Raw genomic sequence first — 21,608 nt, 5'->3', positions numbered from 1 at the left:
ATCAATGCTTGGAAAGTGATAAAATGGAGAGTGAAAAGGCACCAGCCAATCGGCTCCTAACTGCCATCTCACAGGCTGTGTTTGAAAAATGTCAGTTAGGAGCTGATTGGCTGGTACTTTTTAACTCTCCATTTTATCACTTTCCAAGCGAAGATGCATCTGGCCCTATCTTTGGAAAGTAACAAATATGTAATATTTAAGCACATTCACTACTAACAACTATGGTTTACAATATAAGGAGAATATTCTTAGCCTGTTATCGAAAATTGGATCTATAAGTATGGAGAAAAGTTTGATTAAGTGGTCAATTGGGAATGGCTGCTATATAAATCATATTTTACCAAGAATTCTTTATTTTATGCAGACAATCCCAATAGTTATGCCATCTGAGATTTAAATTAGTTAAAAAAAACCGCTGCTGCTGCATTTTTGTATGTAGATACTGTGCGGAAATATGTAAATGTTGCAGCCGCTGGGATTTGTGCTGAGATGCCCACTTGCAACTTTGCAGATCCGCTGCTTGTGTACACAGACACAACTGTCGGTTACACCATCCGACTTCTGAGTAACCATACGGATAAGCTTTCACCAAAGAAACACACCAAATAATTTTTCCGTTGGAATCTACCAAGTACAATAACCAGTAACAACCCTTCAGTATACTGGGAGAAGCCCTACCTCTGGGAAATTCCAGATTTCACCAAGAAAGAGCTTATGACCAGATAATAAATAGAACCATATAAGTTTGTCAGTGTGACATCAATTTCTCTTACTGCAAATTAATAGATCTCACATTTGAATACAGTACAATCATATATACAGTATAACAACACTCATTTACATGATTATGGAACTCCTCTGTGACCCTGACATGCTTCTAATTCACACTCGAATAGTACATGATGATCACATATATACTAGCTAGCATCATGTGTGTGCCATTATAGCATAATGCACCCCCTGCTGTAAATTGTACGGTTATCAGAAGTCACTAATACCCCTTTCAAACATACTGTACATGGAATTCACAGGTTTTTGCACATGAACACGCATCAACCTGGGATTTCTGTACAGTATGTGTGAAAGTATCTCGCCACCTCAAACTTAATATTTCAAAAACAGAGTTAATTATACAGGTTGAGTATCCCTTATCCAAAATGCTTGGGACCAGAGGTATTTTGGATATGGGATTTTTCCGTATTTTGGAATAATTGCATACCATACTGAGATATCATGGTGATGGGACCTAAATCTAAGCACAGAATGCATTTATGTTACATATACACCTTATACACACAGCCTGAAGGTAATTTTAGCTAATATTTTTTATAACTTTGTGCATTAAACAAAGTGTGTCTGCAGTCACACAATTCATTTATGTTTCATATACACCTTATACACACAGCCTGAAGGTCATTTAATACAATATTTTTAATAACTTTGTGTATTAAACAAAGTTTATGTACATTGAGCCATCAGAAAACAAAGGTTTCACTATCTCACTCTCACTCAAAAAAGTCCGTATTTCTGAATATTCCGTATTTCGGAATATTTGGATATGGGATACTCAACCTGTATTTCCACCGGCCAGTAGTAGGTACCAACATGATATCTCTATCACTGTTGAAAACTCAACTATCTACCCTACCCCACAAGCTCGCTGCCTAGGTGTCATACTTGACTGTGATCTGTCCTTTGTCTCAAAATTATGTTACATGCATCTAAAAAAACATATCCAAAATACGACCATACCTTACACAAGACACTGCTAAAACTCTAATCCATGCTCTCATTATCTCCTGCATTGATTATTGCAATAGTCTCCTAACTGGTCTTCCCAAAATGAGACTCTCACCACTACAATCCATTCTGAATGCAGCTGCGAGGCTAATCTTCCTCACTAGACATTCATCGTCTGTAGATCCACTCTGTCAGTCCCTCCATTAGTTACCTGTATTCTACCGTATTCAATATAAAATACTTTTACTCACACGCAAGGCCATTAACCAAACTACACCAACGTACATCACTTCGCTTATCTCAAAATATCTCCCAACCCGACCTCTTCGCTCTTTACAAGACCTGCGTCTCTCATCCACACTCATTGGGGGTAATTCTGAGTTGATCGCAGCAGCAAGTTTGTTAGCAATTGGGCAAAACCATGTGCACTGCAGGTGTGGCAGATGTATCATGTGCAGAGAGAGTTAGATTTGGGTGGGTTATATTGTTTCTGTGCAGGGTAAATACTTGCTTCTTTATTTTTACACTGCAATTTAGATTTCAGTTTGAACACACCACACCAAAATCTAACTCTCTCTGCACATGTTATATCTGTCCCCCCCTGCAGTGCACATGGTTTTGCCCAACTGCTAACAAATTGGCTGCTGCGATCAACTCAGAATTAGGCCCATTACTTGCTCCCACTCACGATTGCAGGACTTTCATCGGGCTGCACCCACTCTGTGGAATGCCCTACCACGCACAATAAGACTCTCCTCTAGTCTCCAAACCTTCAAGCGTTCCCTGAAAAGTCACCTCTTCAGGCAAACGTATCAAATTCCAGAACCGCCCACATAACTTTCATAAACCTTCCTATCAAATTGCATCCACTGCACAGTCCACACATATCCTCACATGTCTTATAATTCTTCACTTCACCATATCATACAGCCCACCAAGAACCTCTGCAATCTGGTGGACAACTATGCAATAGATAGCACCTATCCTTGAGTATCCATGCCTATTTTCCTATAGACTGTAAGCTTGTGAGCAGGGCCTTCCTACCTCTATGACCGTTTGTTATTAACCAGTTTTGTTATATCATTGATATTTCTGCTGTAAAGCGGAATTTGCTGCACTATATAAGAAACTGTTAATAAATAAATAAATAATAAAATCAAACGACCCAGGTCTAAAGCTGGGTACACACTGGAGCAATATGTACAAGGACTATATAGCAGCCACTGAGCCAACATAACATATCCGCGGTACACATCAGAACGATGTATTGAAGGGCAGAACGATCCCTCATTCCGTCCTTCATTACATTGCACGGCTCCACATGCGATATCGTCTGGTTGGCCGTGCAGCACAGCCGGCCAGAAGATATTGCATGCTACCACGGGAGCGGGCAGACTGGGCATACACACTGCACGATCCAGCTGATGTGTTGTTCTTAATTGGCCATAAAGTACACATTGGCATACCTCCCAACTTTGTCCTGGCCCAAGGAGCGACACAAGCGCGGCGAAGCCGTGCGCGTTCCTGAAAAGGGGCGTGTCCTGTGCAAAGGGGGCGTGGCTTCCCGGGAGGACCGCGATCGCAAGCCACGCCCATGTTTTCGGCACTGAGGGGGTATGCCTAGCGCTCTCTGAGCCGTTGGCATGCCTCCTCTCCTCCTGTCTCCACTGAATAGCTAAGCAGGGCAGCGAGAGACAGAGCCTCCCAACTGCCCCCCCACCACGGGACACTGTGGCCCGCGGGTGGGACAGTGGGACAGTCCCCCAAAAACGTGACTGTCCCGCGAAAATCGGGACAGTTGGGAGGTATGCATTGGGCCGATATTGCTCCAATGTATACCCAGCTAATGGGGATATTTAATAAACATAATTATCTCTAAAAATCAGGAAATTGTGATATCTAAGTTTTCTAGTGATGCAGATAATTTTGTCTCTTTTCCAGTGGCAGTTGCAGCGCAGTCCTAAACTCAAATTGGGGAGCCACACCAACTGCCAAACATCACCGGCTGGGACTCACTGGCAGTTGGTGACTGATTTTTTAAGATGATTATGTTTATTAAATATCCCCCTTAGTTCCAAGTCCACAATCCTGCTCCTGACCAGGGATTCTGTGACCAAATTCAAAATGAATGCTTTTATAGTGCTTGCAGCAACCTAATAAATTACACAAAGGGGTTAATTATTCTTTATAACATAAAAGTGTCCTGATAACATTGATTATATCAGAACTTGCTGTTTATACTGATTTACAAAAGCAAATAAATACTTTGTATAGCCTACAAACTTATGCTCAAAGAAACACTTCTAAAATAATCACATCTGTCATTGCTCATGAACTATAACAGCATGTTAACATTAGAGATGAGCGGGTTCGGTTCCTCGGAATCCGAACCCGCCCGAACTTCATGTTTTTTTACACGGGTCCGAGCGACTCGGATCTTCCCGCCTTGCTCGGTTAACCCGAGCGCGCCCGAACGTCATCATGACGCTGTCGGATTCTCGCGAGGCTCGGATTCTATCGCGAGACTCGGATTCTATATAAGGAGCCGCGCGTCGCCGCCATTTTCACACGTGCATTGAGATTGATAGGGAGAGGACGTGGCTGGCGTCCTCTCCATTTAGATTAGAAGAGAGAGAGTGAGATTGAGACAGAGACACTTGATTTACTGGAGCTTAGGAGTACTAAAGAGTGCAGAGTTTACTAGTGACTGACCACTGACCAGTGACCACCAGTGCAGTTTTATTTAATATAATCCGTTCTCTGCCTGAAAAAAACGACACACAGTGACTCAGTCACATACCATATCTGTGCTCAGCCCAGTGTGCTGCATCATCTATGTATAATATCTGACTGTGCTCACACAGCTTAATTGTGGGGGAGACTGGGGAGCAGTTATAGGTTATACCAGGAGCCAGGAGTACATACATATTATTAAAATTAAACAGTGCACACTTTTGCTGCAGGCAGGAGTGCCACTGCCAGTGTGACTGACCAGTGACCTGACCACACTGACCACCAGTATAGTATACTATATTGTGATTGCCTGAAAAAGTTAAACACTCGTCGTGTGACTTGTGTGGTGTTTTTTTTTTTATTCTATAAAAAACTCATTCTGCTGACAGACAGTGTCCAGCAGGTCCGTCATTATATAATATATACCTGTCCGGCTGCAATAGTGATATATATATATATTTTTTATATCATTATTTATCATCCAGTCGCAGCAGACACAGTACGGTAGTTCACGGCTGTAGCTACCTCTGTGTCGGCACTCGGCAGTCCATCCATAATTGTATACCACCTACCCGTGGTTTTTTTTTTCTTTCTTCTTTATACATACTACATCTCATTATCATCCAGTCTATATTAGCAGCAGACACAGTACAGTACGGTAGTCCACGGCTGTAGCTACCTCTGTGTCGGCACTCGGCAGTCCATCCATAATTGTATACCACCTACCCGTGGTTTTTTTTTTCTTTCTTCTTTATACATACTACATCTCATTATCATCCAGTCTATATTAGCAGCAGACACAGTACAGTACGGTAGTCCACGGCTGTAGCTACCTCTGTGTCGGCACTCGGCAGTCCGTCCATAATTGTATACCACCTACCCGTGGTTTTTTTTTCTTTCTTCTTTATACATACATACTACATCTCATTATCAACCAGTCTATATTAGCAGCAGACACAGTACAGTACGGTAGTCCACGGCTGTAGCTACCTCTGTGTCGGCACTCGGCAGTCCATCCATAATTGTATACCACCTACCCGTGGTTTTTTTTTTCTTTCTTCTTTATACATACTACATCTCATTATCATCCAGTCTATATTAGCAGCAGACACAGTACAGTACGGTAGTCCACGGCTGTAGCTACCTCTGTGTCGGCACTCGGCAGTCCATCCATAATTGTATACCACCTACCCGTGGTTTTTTTTTCTTTCTTCTTTATACATACATACTACATCTCATTATCAACCAGTCTATATTAGCAGCAGACACAGTACAGTACGGTAGTCCACGGCTGTAGCTACCTCTGTGTCGGCACTCGGCAGTCCGTCCATAATTGTATACCACCTACCCGTGGTTTTTTTTTCTTTCTTCTTTATACATACATACTACATCTCATTATCATCCAGTCTATATTAGCAGCAGACACAGTACAGTACGGTAGTCCACGGCTGTAGCTACCTCTGTGTCGGCACTCGGCAGTCCATCCATAATTGTATACCACCTACCCGTGGGTTTTTTTTTCTTTCTTCTTTATACATACTACATCTCATTATCATCCAGTCTATATTAGCAGCAGACACAGTACAGTACGGTAGTCCACGGCTGTAGCTACCTCTGTGTCGGCACTCGGCAGTCCATCCATAATTGTATACCACCTACCCGTGGTTTTTTTTTCTTTCTTCTTTATACATACATACTACATCTCATTATCAACCAGTCTATATTAGCAGCAGACACAGTACAGTACGGTAGTCCACGGCTGTAGCTACCTCTGTGTCGGCACTCGGCAGTCCATCCATAATTGTATACCACCTACCCGTGGTTTTTTTTTCTTTCTTCTTTATACATACATACTACATCTCATTATCAACCAGTCTATATTAGCAGCAGACACAGTACAGTACGGTAGTCCACGGCTGTAGCTACCTCTGTGTCGGCACTCGGCAGTCCATCCATAATTGTATACCACCTACCCGTGGTTTTTTTTTCTTTCTTCTTTATACATGCTACATCTCATTATCATCCAGTCTATATTAGCAGCAGACACAGTACAGTACGGTAGTCCACGGCTGTAGCTACCTCTGTGTCGGCACTCGGCAGTCCGTCCATAATTGTATACCACCTACCCGTGGTTTTTTTTTCTTTCTTCTTTATACATACATACTACATCTCATTATCATCCAGTCTATATTAGCAGCAGACACAGTACAGTACGGTAGTCCACGGCTGTAGCTACCTCTGTGTCGGCACTTGGCAGTCCATCCATAATTGTATACCACCTACCCGTGGTTTTTTTTTCTTTCTTCTTTATACATACATACTACATCTCATTATCAACCAGTCTATATTAGCAGCAGACACAGTACAGTACGGTAGTCCACGGCTGTAGCTACCTCTGTGTCGGCACTCGGCAGTCCGTCCATAATTGTATACCACCTACCCGTGGGTTTTTTTTCTTTCTTCTTTATACATACATACTACATCTCATTATCATCCAGTCTATATTAGCAGCAGACACAGTACAGTACGGTAGTCCACGGCTGTAGCTACCTCTGTGTCGGCACTCGGCAGTCCATCCATAATTGTATACCACCTACCCGTGGGTTTTTTTTTCTTTCTTCTTTATACATACTACATCTCATTATCATCCAGTTTATATTAGCAGCAGACACAGTACAGTACGGTAGTCCACGGCTGTAGCTACCTCTGTGTCGGCACTCGGCAGTCCATCCATAATTGTATACCACCTACCCGTGGTTTTTTTTTTCTTTCTTCTTTATACATACATACTACATCTCATTATCAACCAGTCTATATTAGCAGCAGACACAGTACAGTACGGTAGTCCACGGCTGTAGCTACCTCTGTGTCGGCACTCGGCAGTCCATCCATAATTGTATACCACCTACCCGTGGTTTTTTTTTCTTTCTTCTTTATACATACATACTACATCTCATTATCAACCAGTCTATATTAGCAGCAGACACAGTACAGTACGGTAGTCCACGGCTGTAGCTACCTCTGTGTCGGCACTCGGCAGTCCATCCATAATTGTATACCACCTACCCGTGGTTTTTTTTTCTTTCTTCTTTATACATGCTACATCTCATTATCATCCAGTCTATATTAGCAGCAGACACAGTACAGTACGGTAGTCCACGTCTGTAGCTACCTCTGTGTCGGCACTCGGCAGTCCGTCCATAATTGTATACCACCTACCCGTGGTTTTTTTTTCTTTCTTCTTTATACATACATACTACATCTCATTATCATCCAGTCTATATTAGCAGCAGACACAGTACAGTACGGTAGTCCACGGCTGTAGCTACCTCTGTGTCGGCACTCGGCAGTCCATCCATAATTGTATACCACCTACCCGTGGTTTTTTTTTCTTTCTTCTTTATACATACATACTACATCTCATTATCAACCAGTCTATATTAGCAGCAGACACAGTACAGTACGGTAGTCCATGGCTGTAGCTACCTCTGCGTCGGCACTCGGCAGTCCATCCATAATTGTATACCACCTACCCGTGGTTTTTTTTCTTTCTTCTTTATACATACTACATCTCATTATCATCCAGTCTATATTAGCAGCAGACACAGTACAGTACGGTAGTCCACGGCTGTAGCTACCTCTGTGTCGGCACTCGGCAGTCCGTCCATAATTGTATACCACCTACCCGTGGTTTTTTTTTCTTTCTTCTTTATACATACATACTACATCTCATTATCAACCAGTCTATATTAGCAGCAGACACAGTACAGTACGGTAGTCCACGGCTGTAGCTACCTCTGTGTCGGCACTCGGCAGTCCATTCATAATTGTATACTAGTATCCATCCATCTCCATTGTTTACCTGAGGTGCCTTTTAGTTGTGCCTATTAAAATATGGAGAACAAAAATGTTGAGGTTCCAAAATTAGGGAAAGATCAAGATCCACTTCCACCTCGTGCTGAAGCTGCTGCCACTAGTCATGGCCGAGATGATGAAATGCCAGCAACGTCGTCTGCCAAGGCCGATGCCCAATGTCATAGTACAGAGCATGTCAAATCCAAAACACCAAATATCAGTAAAAAAAGGACTCCAAAACCTAAAATAAAATTGTCGGAGGAGAAGCGTAAACTTGCCAATATGCCATTTACCACACGGAGTGGCAAGGAACGGCTGAGGCCCTGGCCTATGTTCATGGCTAGTGGTTCAGCTTCACATGAGGATGGAGGCACTCAGCCTCTCGCTAGAAAAATGAAAAGACTCAAGCTGGCAAAAGCAGTAGCACCGCAAAGAACTGTGCGTTCTTCGAAATCCCAAATCCACAAGGAGAGTCCAATTGTGTCGGTTGCGATGCCTGACCTTCCCAACACTGGACGTGAAGAGCATGCGCCTTCCACCATTTGCACGCCCCCTGCAAGTGCTGGAAGGAGCACCCGCAGTCCAGTTCCTGATAGTCAGATTGAAGATGTCAGTGTTGAAGTACACCAGGATGAGGAGGATATGGGTGTTGCTGGCGCTGGGGAGGAAATTGACCAGGAGGATTCTGATGGTGAGGTGGTTTGTTTAAGTCAGGCACCCGGGGAGACACCTGTTGTCCGTGGGAGGAATATGGCCGTTGACATGCCTGGTGAAAATACCAAAAAAATCAGCTCTTCGGTGTGGAACTATTTCAACAGAAATGCGGACAACAGGTGTCAAGCCGTGTGTTCCCTTTGTCAAGCTGTAATAAGTAGGGGTAAGGACGTTAACCACCTCGGAACATCCTCCCTTATACGTCACCTGCAGCGCATTCATAATAAGTCAGTGACAAGTTCAAAAACTTTGGGTGACAGCGGAAGCAGTCCACTGACCAGTAAATCCCTTCCTCTTGTAACCAAGCTCACGCAAACCACCCCACCAACTCCCTCAGTGTCAATTTCCTCCTTCCCCTGGAATGCCAATAGTCCTGCAGGCCATGTCACTGGCAATTCTGACGAGTCCTCTCCTGCCTGGGATTCCTCCGATGCATCCTTGCGTGTAACGCCTACTGCTGCTGGCGCTGCTGTTGTTGCTGCTGGGAGTCGATGGTCATCCCAGAGGGGAAGTCGTAAGCCCACTTGTACTACTTCCAGTAAGCAATTGACTGTTCAACAGTCCTTTGCGAGGAAGATGAAATATCACAGCAGTCATCCTGCTGCAAAGCGGATAACTGAGGCCTTGACAACTATGTTGGTGTTAGACGTGCGTCCGGTATCCGCCGTTAGTTCACAGGGAACTAGACAATTTATTGAGGCAGTGTGCCCCCGTTACCAAATACCATCTAGGTTCCACTTCTCTAGGCAGGCGATACCGAAAATGTACACGGACCTCAGAAAAAGACTCACCAGTGTCCTAAAAAATGCAGCTGGACCCAATGTCCACTTAACCACGGACATGTGGACAAGTGGAGCAGGGCAGGGTCAGGACTATATGACTGTGACAGCCCACTGGGTAGATGTATGGACTCCCGCAGCAAGAACAGCAGCGGCGGCACCAGTAGCAGCATCTTGCAAACGCCAACTCTTTCCTAGGCAGGCTACGCTTTGTATCACCGCTTTCCAGAATACGCACACAGCTGAAAACCTCTTACGGCAACTGAGGAAGATCATCGCGGAATGGCTTACCCCAATTGGACTCTCCTGTGGATTTGTGGCATCGGACAACGCCAGCAATATTGTGTGTGCATTAAATATGGGCAAATTCCAGCACGTCCCATGTTTTGCACATACCTTGAATTTGGTGGTGCAGAATTTTTAAAAAAACGACAGGGGCGTGCAAGAGATGCTGTCGGTGGCCAGAAGAATTGCGGGACACTTTCGGCGTACAGGCACCACGTACAGAAGACTGGAGCACCACCAAAAACTACTGAACCTGCCCTGCCATCATCTGAAGCAAGAAGTGGTAACGAGGTGGAATTCAACCCTCTATATGCTTCAGAGGTTGGAGGAGCAGCAAAAGGCCATTCAAGCCTATACAATTGAGCACGATATAGGAGGTGGAATGCACCTGTCTCAAGCGCAGTGGAGAATGATTTCAACGTTGTGCAAGGTTCTGATGCCCTTTGAACTTGCCACACGTGAAGTCAGTTCAGACACTGCCAGCCTGAGTCAGGTCATTCCCCTCATCAGGCTTTTGCAGAAGAAGCTGGAGACATTGAAGGAGGAGCTAACACGGAGCGATTCCGCTAGGCATGTGGAACTTGTGGATGGAGCCCTTAATTCGCTTAACAAGGATTCACGGGTGGTCAATCTGTTGAAATCAGAGCACTACATTTTGGCCACCGTGCTCGATCCTAGATTTAAAGCCTACCTTGGATCTCTCTTTCCGGCAGACACAAGTCTGCTGGGGTTGAAAGACCTGCTGGTGAGAAAATTGTCAAGTCAAGCGGAACGCGACCTGTCAACATCTCCTCCTTCACATTCTCCCGCAACTGGGGGTGTGAGGAAAAGGCTCAGAATTCCGAGCCCACCCACTGGCGGTGATGCAGGGCAGTCTGGAGCGACTGCTGATGCTGACATCTGGTCCGGACTGAAGGACCTGACAACGATTACGGACATGTCGTCTACTGTCACTGCATATGATTCTCTCAACATTGAAAGAATGGTGGAGGATTATATGAGTGACCGCATCCAAGTAGGCACGTCACACAGTCCGTACTTATACTGGCAGGAAAAAGAGGCAATTTGGAGGCCCTTGCACAAACTGGCTTTATTCTACATAAGTTGCCCTCCCACAAGTGTGTACTCCGAAAGAGTGTTTAGTGCCGCCGCTCACCTTGTCAGCAATCGGCGTACGAGGTTACATCCAGAAAATGTGGAGAAGATGATGTTCATTAAAATGAATTATAATCAATTCCTCCGCGGAGACATTGACCAGCAGCAATTGCCTCCACAAAGTACACAGGGAGCTGAGATGGTGGATTCCAGTGGGGACGAATTGATAATCTGTGAGGAGGGGGATGTACACGGTGATATATCGGAGGATGATGATGAGGTGGACATCTTGCCTCTGTAGAGCCAGTTTGTGCAAGGAGAGATTAATTGCTTCTTTTTTGGGGGGGGTCCAAACCAACCCGTCATATCAGTCACAGTCGTGTGGCAGACCCTGTCACTGAAATGATGGGTTGGTTAAAGTGTGCATGTCCTGTTTATACAACATAAGGGTGGGTGGGAGGGCCCAAGGACAATTCCATCTTGCACTTCTTTTTTCTTTTATTTTTCTTTGCGTCATGTGCTGTTTGGGGAGGGTTTTTTGGAAGGGCCATCCTGCGTGACACTGCAGTGCCACTCCTAGATGGGCCCGGTGTTTGTGTCGGCCACTAGGGTCGCTTATCTTACTCACACAGTCAGCTACCTCATTGCGCCTCTTTTTTTCTTTGCGTCATGTGCTGTTTGGGGAGGGTTTTTTGGAAGGGACATCCTGCGTGACACTGCAGTGCCACTCCTAGATGGGCCCGGTGTTTTTGTCGGCCACTAGGGTCGCTTATCTTACTCACACAGTCAGCTACCTCATTGCGCCTCTTTTTTTCTTTGCGTCATGTGCTGTTTGGGGAGGGTTTTTTGGAAGGGCCATCCTGCGTGACACTGCAGTGCCACTCCTAGATGGGCCCGGTGTTTGTGTCGGCCACTAGGGTCGCTTATCTTACTCACACAGTCAGCTACCTCATTGCGCCTCTTTTTTTCTTTGCGTCATGTGCTGTTTGGGGAGGGTTTTTTGGAAGGGACATCCTGCGTGACACTGCAGTGCCACTCCTAGATGGGCCCGGTGTTTGTGTCGGCCACTAGGGTCGCTTATCTTACTCACACAGTCAGCTACCTCATTGCGCCTCTTTTTTTCTTTGCGTCATGTGCTGTTTGGGGAGGGTTTTTTGGAAGGGACATCCTGCGTGACACTGCAGTGACACTCCTAGATGGGCCCGGTGTTTGTGTCGGCCACTAGGGTCGCTTATCTTACTCACACAGTCAGCTACCTCATTGCGCCTCTTTTTTTCTTTGCGTCATGTGCTGTTTGGGGAGGGTTTTTTGGAAGGGACATCCTGCGTGACACTGCAGTGCCACTCCTAGATGGGCCCGGTGTTTGTGTCGGCCACTAGGGTCGCTAATCTTACTCACACAGCTACCTCATTGCGCCTCTTTTTTTCTTTGCGTCATGTGCTGTTTGGGGAGGGTTTTTTGGAAGGGACATCCTGCGTGACACTGCAGTGCCACTCCTAGATGGGCCCGGTGTTTGTGTCGGCCACTAGGGTCGCTTATCTTACTCACACAGCGACCTCGGTGCAAATTTTAGGACTAAAAATAATATTGTGAGGTGTGAGGTATTCAGAATAGACTGAAAATGAGTGGAAATTATGGTTTTTGAGGTTAATAATACTTTGGGATCAAAATGACCCCCAAATTCTATGATTTAAGCTGTTTTTTAGGGTTTTTTGAAAAAAACACCCGAATCCAAAACACACCCGAATCCGACAAAAAAAATTCGGTGAGGTTTTGCCAAAACGCGGTCGAACCCAAAACACGGCCGCGGAACCGAACCCAAAACCAAAACACAAAACCCGAAAAATTTCAGGCGCTCATCTCTAGTTAACATATTTACTAATAGCATCACAGGCAAATTCATTACAGTGTTATAGCAGCAAAATGATCTCTTAATAAATATATAGGAAAGACAGAAGTGTAACATGCATTCATCAAAGGCAGTTATTTAACATTCATGTATAGCATAGTAGCTGGCTCTGTGTGTTCCTCAGCACCCCCAAAGTTCATGCTGTCACTAAACTATGATTATGCAGTGTTGGACTGGGGCATGAAGGGCCAACCGGGGGCATGCAGTTATAGGGGCCCATACTTAGAGGTGTGGCCAGCCTACAAAGAGGGTGTGGCCAGCCTCCACAGTGGCTTGAAATGCACAATAGTCTTGTGCAGTGTAATTCAACATATCTACCATACTTGCCTACTTTTGAAAACTAGTTTGAGGGAGAATTTAGCTGGTAGTAGAATGCGCCGCACTGATGAGAGGGTGTGTTATGCTCTGCCCAAAGGGCTTATCTAGCTCCACATATGGGCATATCTAGTGCCACTAAGGGGTGTGTCCTGCAGTGGCAGGTGAAATCTTAAGTACTAATGGGGCCATTCCGAGTTGATCGCACGTAGCAACTTTTTGCTGCTCGTGCGATCAACTAGACGCTGCCTATGAGGGAGTGTATTTTAGCATAGCAGGGCTGCGATCGCTTGTGCAGCCCTGCTATGCTAAAAAAGTTTCCTGCAAAACAAGACCAGGGTCAGACCTACTTACCTTGTGCGACGGATCCTGCGACGAAGGTCCAGGGATTGATGTCAGACATCCGCCCTCCAAACGCCTGGATCCGCCTAGGTTCGCCTCACCGGGCCCGGTAAATGGTGAGTAGACGCCTCGAAACGCCTCCTCCCTGTCAATCTTCTTGCGATCGCGCTAGTTATGACTTTCTTCTTTATTCTGGCAGCTGCCCGGCGACGGCAACGAAGTGTGTGCGCATTGCAGGTCGGAATGAACCCCAAAGTGCAGCATGCTGCCTGAGGGGGTTTGTGTATGAGTGTATCTCCAGACATGAGATTCAGACATCAGACAAATGGATGTGGTTGAGCTCTGGAACACTCTGGGCCTGATTTGGAGGTGGACCTTCCCAGTGCAATCCTTTTTGTTTATAACCCCACACTGTATACAAATGTAGCATTCGTTTTATTTTAACAATGTATTTCTTACCAAGAGGTCCAGAGCCGCACATTTACCTTTCTTCCTGTAGCACTAAATGTTTCAAAGATAATTCTTCTGCCTCTCATGCTGCCTATTCTCCTGTGACCAGTGGTGGAAGTGGAAATTTTATGTCTGGGTGTGGAAAAGTGAAGGCTGCTTTGGAAAAGGAGGTGTGGCCTCTCAAAAGGGGGCATGTCTTTAAGTGTACTGTACCATGCGGTATACCCATAATAGTAGGACTCCTTATACTATCTAGTACTGGTGTCCCTTTCACGTTACGCCACACAGTATGAGCCAAAATTGACATTATATCCCATGGAATGAGCCATAATTCACATTACGCCACACAGAATGAGCCAAAATTCACATTACACCACACCACACGGAATTAGCCAAAATTCACATTACACCACACCACACGGAATGAGCCAAAATTCACATTACGCCACACAGTATGAGCCAAAATTCACACTACGTCACACAAAATGAGCAAAAATTCACATTACACCATACGGAATGAGCAAAAATTCACATTATGCCACACGGAATGAGCAAAAATTCACATTACGCCACACAGTATGAGCCAAAATACAGGGACAGGGAGAGTGACAGCAGGAACATGGAGAGTGACAGCAGGGACATAGGGACAGAGAGATGACAGAGGGACAGGGAGAGTGACAGAAGGACAGGTAAATTGACAGCAGGAACAGTGAGAGTGACAGAATGAGAGGGAAAGTGACAGCAGGGACAGCGACAGAGAGGGACGGGAAGGACATACAGTAGGGAGAGAAAGGCAGCAGGTTAAGATTACCTAATGAGCAGTTATGCAGAGGAGGAGGAGGCTGTGATCAGCGGCTGCGGTACTGAGGAGGCTGTGGTCAGCTGCAGCGGCGGTGAGGAGGAGGCTGTGGTCGTCATCGGTGGTGGCGGTACAGAGGAGTAGGCTGTGGTTGGCGGTGATGGCCTTCAGTGCGACTCTGGTGCCTCCCCCTGCGTCCAGTCCGCCTATAATTCCAAATCTGATGCGGACCGGCAGCCAATCAGGAGCGGACGCTCCCTAATGGCTGCCGGTTCGAGAGTTCCATTTGGCACTTGAATAGCGCTAAATTTGAAATGATAGCGGCGGCAGGGGTCTTCAGCGGTCAGTGCTCGAAGTGCCGGTATGCCATACCGGTGTATACCAGCCCACTTTGAGCACTGCCTGTGACTCTGTGTGCTGCTGCCATGGGGTGGGGACACAGACTCACAGAGAGGGGCACTCAGGAATGGAGACAACTGCTGCACAGACCAATAACCAGGGCAGTTTCAGGATGACTTGTGCTGCTGTGCACATGGGGATTCTGCCTACAATCTTTTTTTTTAGAACTAAGAAAAAAGTAAAGAAACTGCCAGCAGAAAGTAGCAGCAATAGGAGGAGGGAAAGCACCTCTCAGAGAGGGGGCAGCACAGAACATGCCATGAGCTCTCCTCCTCAAGCCAGGCCAGCCTTACAACTTACAAGTGTTATTCAGTGAGCTCCAGCCTCACATTGCAGACTGACAGCTGTGCAGTGAGAGGAGGTGGGGCTTCAAGTGGGCAAATGAAAACATAGAGGACGGAGTTGTAGGAGTTTGAAGTGAAAGACAGCAGCAGCGTGAAGTTAGAGGAGAGGAGGAGGGAGTTCCACAGCTCTGCTGGGTCCTGACTCCCCAGCCCGAGTCCCTGCACTTAGTTGCCCATGCCTCCACTCCTCAGCTTCCTGTGCACACCCGGACCAACACACACACCTACAACTCTAACCGTTTTTTCTTTGAAGGCTTCTCTACTCCTCCCCCGGTCACGGCTGGGCTCCATTGCTGCTGTGCCCGATCCACCTGAGGCAACCCTGCCTCAGCTCTCTCACCCCATGACCAGCTGCAGCTGGTGTCAGCTCCAGCCCGCCTCCTCTCAGTGTACAGTATACAGGGAGGAGCTTGAAGTACAGGCACTTCCTGGCCACAGCAATCCATAACGCGACCGACGTCAGGAGAATGCGGACTGCACATGTGTAAGTCCAGAATGACGGGAGGCGGGGCCTGCACGGGCGGTGCATGATGTGGTCATCATGTTATTTAAATGAGAGCCACCGCGTGGTTGTGGGTATCGGCGGCCGGCATTTAAATAATGACTTCCACTCGCGCATGCGCAGTACGCACTTTCAGAGCGTAGAATGAAAAACCGGAAGGACCGGGAGCTTTTGCGGGGCAGCGGGAGGCTCATCTTAAAAACGGGAGCCTCCCGCTGAATGCGGGAGGGTAGGCAACCCTGATATCTACCATGTATAATACAAGTGCAATCCCTAGAGGAAGGAGAGGGCCCTCAGTCAGTGAGGCCCACCGGTGGTTTCCCCTGTGGGCTAGTCCGACCCTGATTATGCAAGGCATTGTGCAGAGATGTGGGGGAAGTAACAAGAGCACCACAAATCAATTAGCTCCTGTGATAGTACCTTACATTGATGCAGACAGATATATATTAAAATTTTATATACAGTATGATATTTACATATCTACATTGTGCTGTCCATTTCATTTTTATATTAGTTACAAACATAATATAGTCACTTTATAACATTACTCTTCAATGCATCCACAAACTTTCATACGAGAAAAGCACACAGGGGAATATGTCTACTCATTCAAAGTGATGGACAGTCCCTTCAAAATGGCAGATATGGGGTTAAGAATGCTATAGTATTATCACTAATTAAATATAACTAAGGAATCATGGGGTACATTTACTAAGCAGTGATAAGAGAGGAGAAGTGAGCCAGTGGAGAAGTTGCCCATGGCAACCAATCAGCACTGAAGTAACATCTATAATTTGCATACTATAAAATGTTACAGAGCTGCTGATTGGTTGATGGGGAAATTTCTCCACTGGCTCACTTCTCCGCTCTTATCACTGCTTAGTAAATCTACACCCATGTTCTATATTACATTTAAAAAACAGTAACACACAATTGCTTTTTTCATGTATTAGTAATTTTCATGTATTAGTAATCTATATTAATTAGACCTCTTCTGTAACTGCAGTCAGGGGTGAGCCGACCACTTTCAGCGAGAGCAAAGCTAATTGTAACAATCATTTGGTGGCCATTATTGCTAAATACAATTATTTTCTTCTGATCTACAGTCTTGAAAACAGGATGGTGTAGATTGTTGCCCCACTGCTCACCATGCTGGTCTTCCCACTGACTGCAGTGAGGAAGCATTCATTGTTGCAAACCTCAATTACAAGTCCATAGGTTTACCTGACATCTACTGAGGCTGACAGGACAGAGTGAGCTTACAGCTGTGGTTGAAAAAATGCGATATAAATACTCACCATTCAGGAAAATAGCTGTGGATATCAGAAAGATAGGAGTACACAGAAGTGAGAGCATTCTGCTGCTGTGTATGTGTTCTGGTGTAGTGTGTTCTGCTGCAGGGGATCAGGAAGTGCGCTGCCAAGCCCTTACCTAACCGCACATGCATGGACATGCTGGCTGTGAGAAAAAAGTCATCAATATGAAACAACTGTGTTTGTATTTGCAAACATTTGCTTCTGCTTTTTATTTATTTATTTCTATTACTTTCATTTCAGGTGAAAAGTCAGAGTAATCATAAATAGTTGAAATACATTTTATTTATATGAAGTGTATGTGATAGTGATAAATAGACATTTTCATATCTTAGCCAGTATTTTGTAGTTCAATTTGATACTTTTAGAGGCAAATTTACAGATGGCAGCACTCACTGGCGTGCGCAGCACATTTTATTAGGGGGTGCACCGCCGGAGGGGTGTGTCTAGCACCTCCTTTTGGGCATGTCTAGCACCATCTATTGACGGTCAACGCAATATAAAATATCCACCCTTGTACCAATCCTAATAAAGCAGATACATTGTCACATGTTGTGGTGTGCACCAAACAAACACCCCTGATGGCACTCACTGCAATTACAGTGCTCCTCCTCAGCCTGGTCTGGCTTCCCCTCTCTTTACCCTGCAAGCTGCAGCAGCTTACTTACAAGTCAGTCACTCACTGACACTGACAGTCGCAGGTTAGTACTGCTGCTGCTGGAAAAACGAGTGACGTGTCAATGCTGCTGCCGACCGCCTGCCAGTATTGAATTTGTCTTCCTAAGAGGAACGCTAGCTGCATGCTGCTCCACATCAGTGGCTGGCGCTGGCATAGCATAGAAGGAGAGAGGTGTGTATGTGGCGGGTGGGCATGCGAGCAGCATGACGTAATCACATCACATCACGCTGTTTTTGTACATGGAGGTGGAGCCGGGAGTTTGAAAGCCAGTGGAAGTGGCACCCTTGATTAACCCAGGCTTTTGGTCAGTAATGCAGTCTTGACAGCATGCAGCGCAGAGGGGACAGTAATCAGTCTGCTTGGCGATCACTGCATCAGGCATGTGAGATCAGGGTGCTAGACATTAGGGGGTGCCTGTGCGCACCAGGCACCCCCCCTGCGCACACCAATGGCAGCACTGGCACCCCAAAGATACACAGTAAAAGATGCATATGTTCAACCAGGCCTGTTGCAAGATGCAGAAAACAAGATACCAGCTGCATCCAAATGTAAAATAGTAGTAATTGCTCTAGATGTATGTCAGGTCAAGTGTGTGTAAAGATGTGCCCTGTGGGCACATCTGTGTTGCTGTCCTTAGCTGGGGACAGCGCTGGGGCAGCTTGTCTGTCCCCAGCGCTGGGTGCGTGGCGGCGGGTGTCCGGTGCAGGGATTACCCTTTTCCCTGCACCGGACCAGAGGCTTTTGAATCTTGGCGCCCTCCGGGAGCCAATCGCGGCTCCCGGAGCGGCAGCCAATCAGAGAGGGACGCGGCGAGCCAATCGGCGCTCGCCGCGTCATAGGCCCCGCCCCTGGCGTCTGACGTCAGACGCCGGGCGGGAGCCGAGGAGACCGCGCTCGCGGAAGAGCGCGAAGAAAGAAGACGGGCGGGAGCAGCGGAGATCGTCGGCGCGCAGGAGCGCAGAAGATAGTCCGGCGCGGAGGAGAAGACGACGGCCGTGGGAAGAAGAGCTCCGGTGGCCGCTGAAGAGGCCGGAAGACGTCGGGCTCCGGGAAGATGTCCAGCGGCGGCTGGACGCGGCGAAGAGACGGCGGCGCCGCTGGCCAGGACGGGCCAGCGGCAGAAGAATGCATCCAGGCCGAGAAGGCTGCAGTGGTGGGAAGCAATTGAGCTGTGCAGTTTTCCACTGCAGCCTTCTCCACCGCAGGTAGGCCCTTCTAAGGTGCCCCCTTCTCTCCTCCCTAGACCACCGGGTGTTCGGGCATTAGGCCCGTCAGGCCCTCTCGGCCTGTGGGCATTCAGTCGGCCCTCCCGGCCCGTGGGCACAAGCGTGGTCGGCTCTCTGGGTCCAAGGCCACGTGCAGCCGGGGTTCCACCCGGCCCGTGGCCCAACTACCCAGACCCGACCCCATTGATAGGGGGTTTGGGCATTAGGCCCAAGCCACCTCAAAGCGCCGCAGTAGGCGGGCACTAGGCCCGGGGGCAGTTCAGGCATTAGGCCTGTGGGGACGTTAGAGGGCAGTAGGCCCTAGTGTATTTGTGGCCAATTAGGGATACATATAAGGTGACCCTGGGCACAAGGCCCAGGTCACCCAACGGGCAGCATGTTAGGCGGGCGCTAGGCCCGTGGGCGAAGTCAGGCCTCTGGCCTGTGTGCAGTTAGGGGGCGCTAGGCCCAGTGAATAAGAGCCCCCGAGGTGAGTACAGGTGGCCCTGGGCACTAGGCCCAGGCTACCCCGAGGTATTTAGGAAGGCAGAGCTGAGGCCCACATGAGGGAAGGCACAGGAGGTGGGTAGGCCGTGCGGTGCCCACCCCCTTCCAGCGGCAGGTAGGGATTAAAAAGGGACAGCACCGTTTATTATTGTATTTCCGATGTGTGTTGTTACCGTGCAGGGCGAATTGCTGTTATAATGTTTGTGCATAGTTATGTCGCACCACACCCACAGAGCTAGTTTGAGGGCTCTGCCGTTATAGTTAGTATAAGGTGTGACACTAGGTCTAGTTAGGACCTGCACGGCTGTTTCTTTCTTTTGCCTCCTTACAGGGACCTGTACTGGAGAAGATCGGAGTACCGGAGTGTGAGACGGTGAGTAACTACAGTCTGAGTGTTTGGTTGTGTCCTTTCTATCTCCCTTCCTTCAGGGCAACGGTGAGCCTTGCCCGGCTGGGCAAGGCGGAATTTCCACCTGGTGCGAAAGTGCCGATAGGTGAAATTCGGGCTCTGAGGCGGACGCCGGTGATGACCCCCACCTAGCCCAAAAGGAGCTATTTCCCTCAGCCCCGTAGGGTGTTGCGGTCCACGTTTGGGGAACGGTATTCAACGGTCTCCTTCCTCTTAGGTCGTTGGTGCCTGGGTCGTCCGGAAGCGTTTCCAGGACTGTCGAGAGTTTCGGCACCTGCAAGTGAGAGCGTGCGATGTCCGGTAAGTGGTACGCCTACACCTGCACGGCAGCAGGCCCTATACGCCCCGACGTTGCCCTCTCACACTTGGCGTAGTCGGCAGGATCAAAGAGACCGGATCACGGACACGATGTGGAACGCCACCAAGAAGACCTCCCTGCGGACGGCTCCGGAGAAGACTCACCCCCGGACGTGTGCAGACCAGAGCGACTGGGTGACGGTGTCTGGGGCAGACATCCTGAAGATGGTGCAGCGGTCGGTCCAGCGTGGAAAGGAAGAGCGCCGGGAGAAGGGGCGCAAGAAAGCCGCTGTGACGCCCTGCAAGAGATGTCGGCAAACAGGGCACTTTGCCGGCGAGTGTACTTGGCGAGAGACGTCCCCAAAGAAGGTGGTCCAGGAAGCGGACCGAAGACGTCAGAAGGGCCAAGCGAAGAAGGAGTCCTGGTGTTTGCTCTGCGGAAACTACGGGCATGAGCACAACAGTTGTCCCTGGGACGAAGAGTTGAGTGAAGACGAGGTTGATTCCCGGTGTGAAAGCTGTGGAGATCCCCGACATCGGCTCCTGGAATGTCCATGGACGGAAGACAGGACGGACTACGAGGCCACGGTGAAGCAGATGACGGAGTCTCGTCAGCAGCTTTGGGACCGGGTGGCTGCAGAGCCTGTGTGTGCGCTTTGCGAGGCGAGAGGACATGCGCTTCCCGATTGTCCGTGGGATGAAGACCAGATGATTGCGGATGGTCGCGCCCAGAGATGGGAGGAGGAAACCAGGGAGATGGAGCGGAAGGCCTTGCTTGAAGTTAATTCGCAGGTGTCCATTTCCTCTGAGCCGGAACCAACGGGTGAAGATTCCCCAGTGAAGGAGGTGGACCAGGAACCTGTCTTGGAGAAGGTGGCAGTGGCCCTCCCTTGTTGGAAGTGCCGGCGACCAGGACATGCGGCCAGTGAGTGCCCCT

The 21,608-nt window shown here is 47.7% G+C and overlaps 1 protein-coding gene across 1 annotated transcript in view; it reads right to left on the bottom strand.

The window, feature by feature from the left end:
- LOC134906534 (disintegrin and metalloproteinase domain-containing protein 10-like) overlaps positions 1-17,643 on the bottom strand; it is a 286,183-nt gene extending 268,540 nt beyond the window's left edge. Inside the window, exon 1 of the mRNA XM_063914722.1 lies at positions 17,560-17,643. Coding sequence (XP_063770792.1) covers positions 17,560-17,617 — 58 coding nt within the window. The 5' untranslated portion in view covers positions 17,618-17,643. The remainder of the gene's footprint in view (positions 1-17,559) is intronic.
- Positions 17,644-21,608: the final 3,965 nt, after the last annotated feature.

Source organism: Pseudophryne corroboree, chromosome 1, assembly GCF_028390025.1.
Source record: "Pseudophryne corroboree isolate aPseCor3 chromosome 1, aPseCor3.hap2, whole genome shotgun sequence".
In the NCBI taxonomy this organism is placed as follows: Eukaryota; Metazoa; Chordata; class Amphibia; order Anura; family Myobatrachidae; genus Pseudophryne; species Pseudophryne corroboree.
The sequence above is the reverse complement of the archived record's forward strand: the minus strand, read 5'-3'. Positions and strand labels throughout refer to the sequence as shown.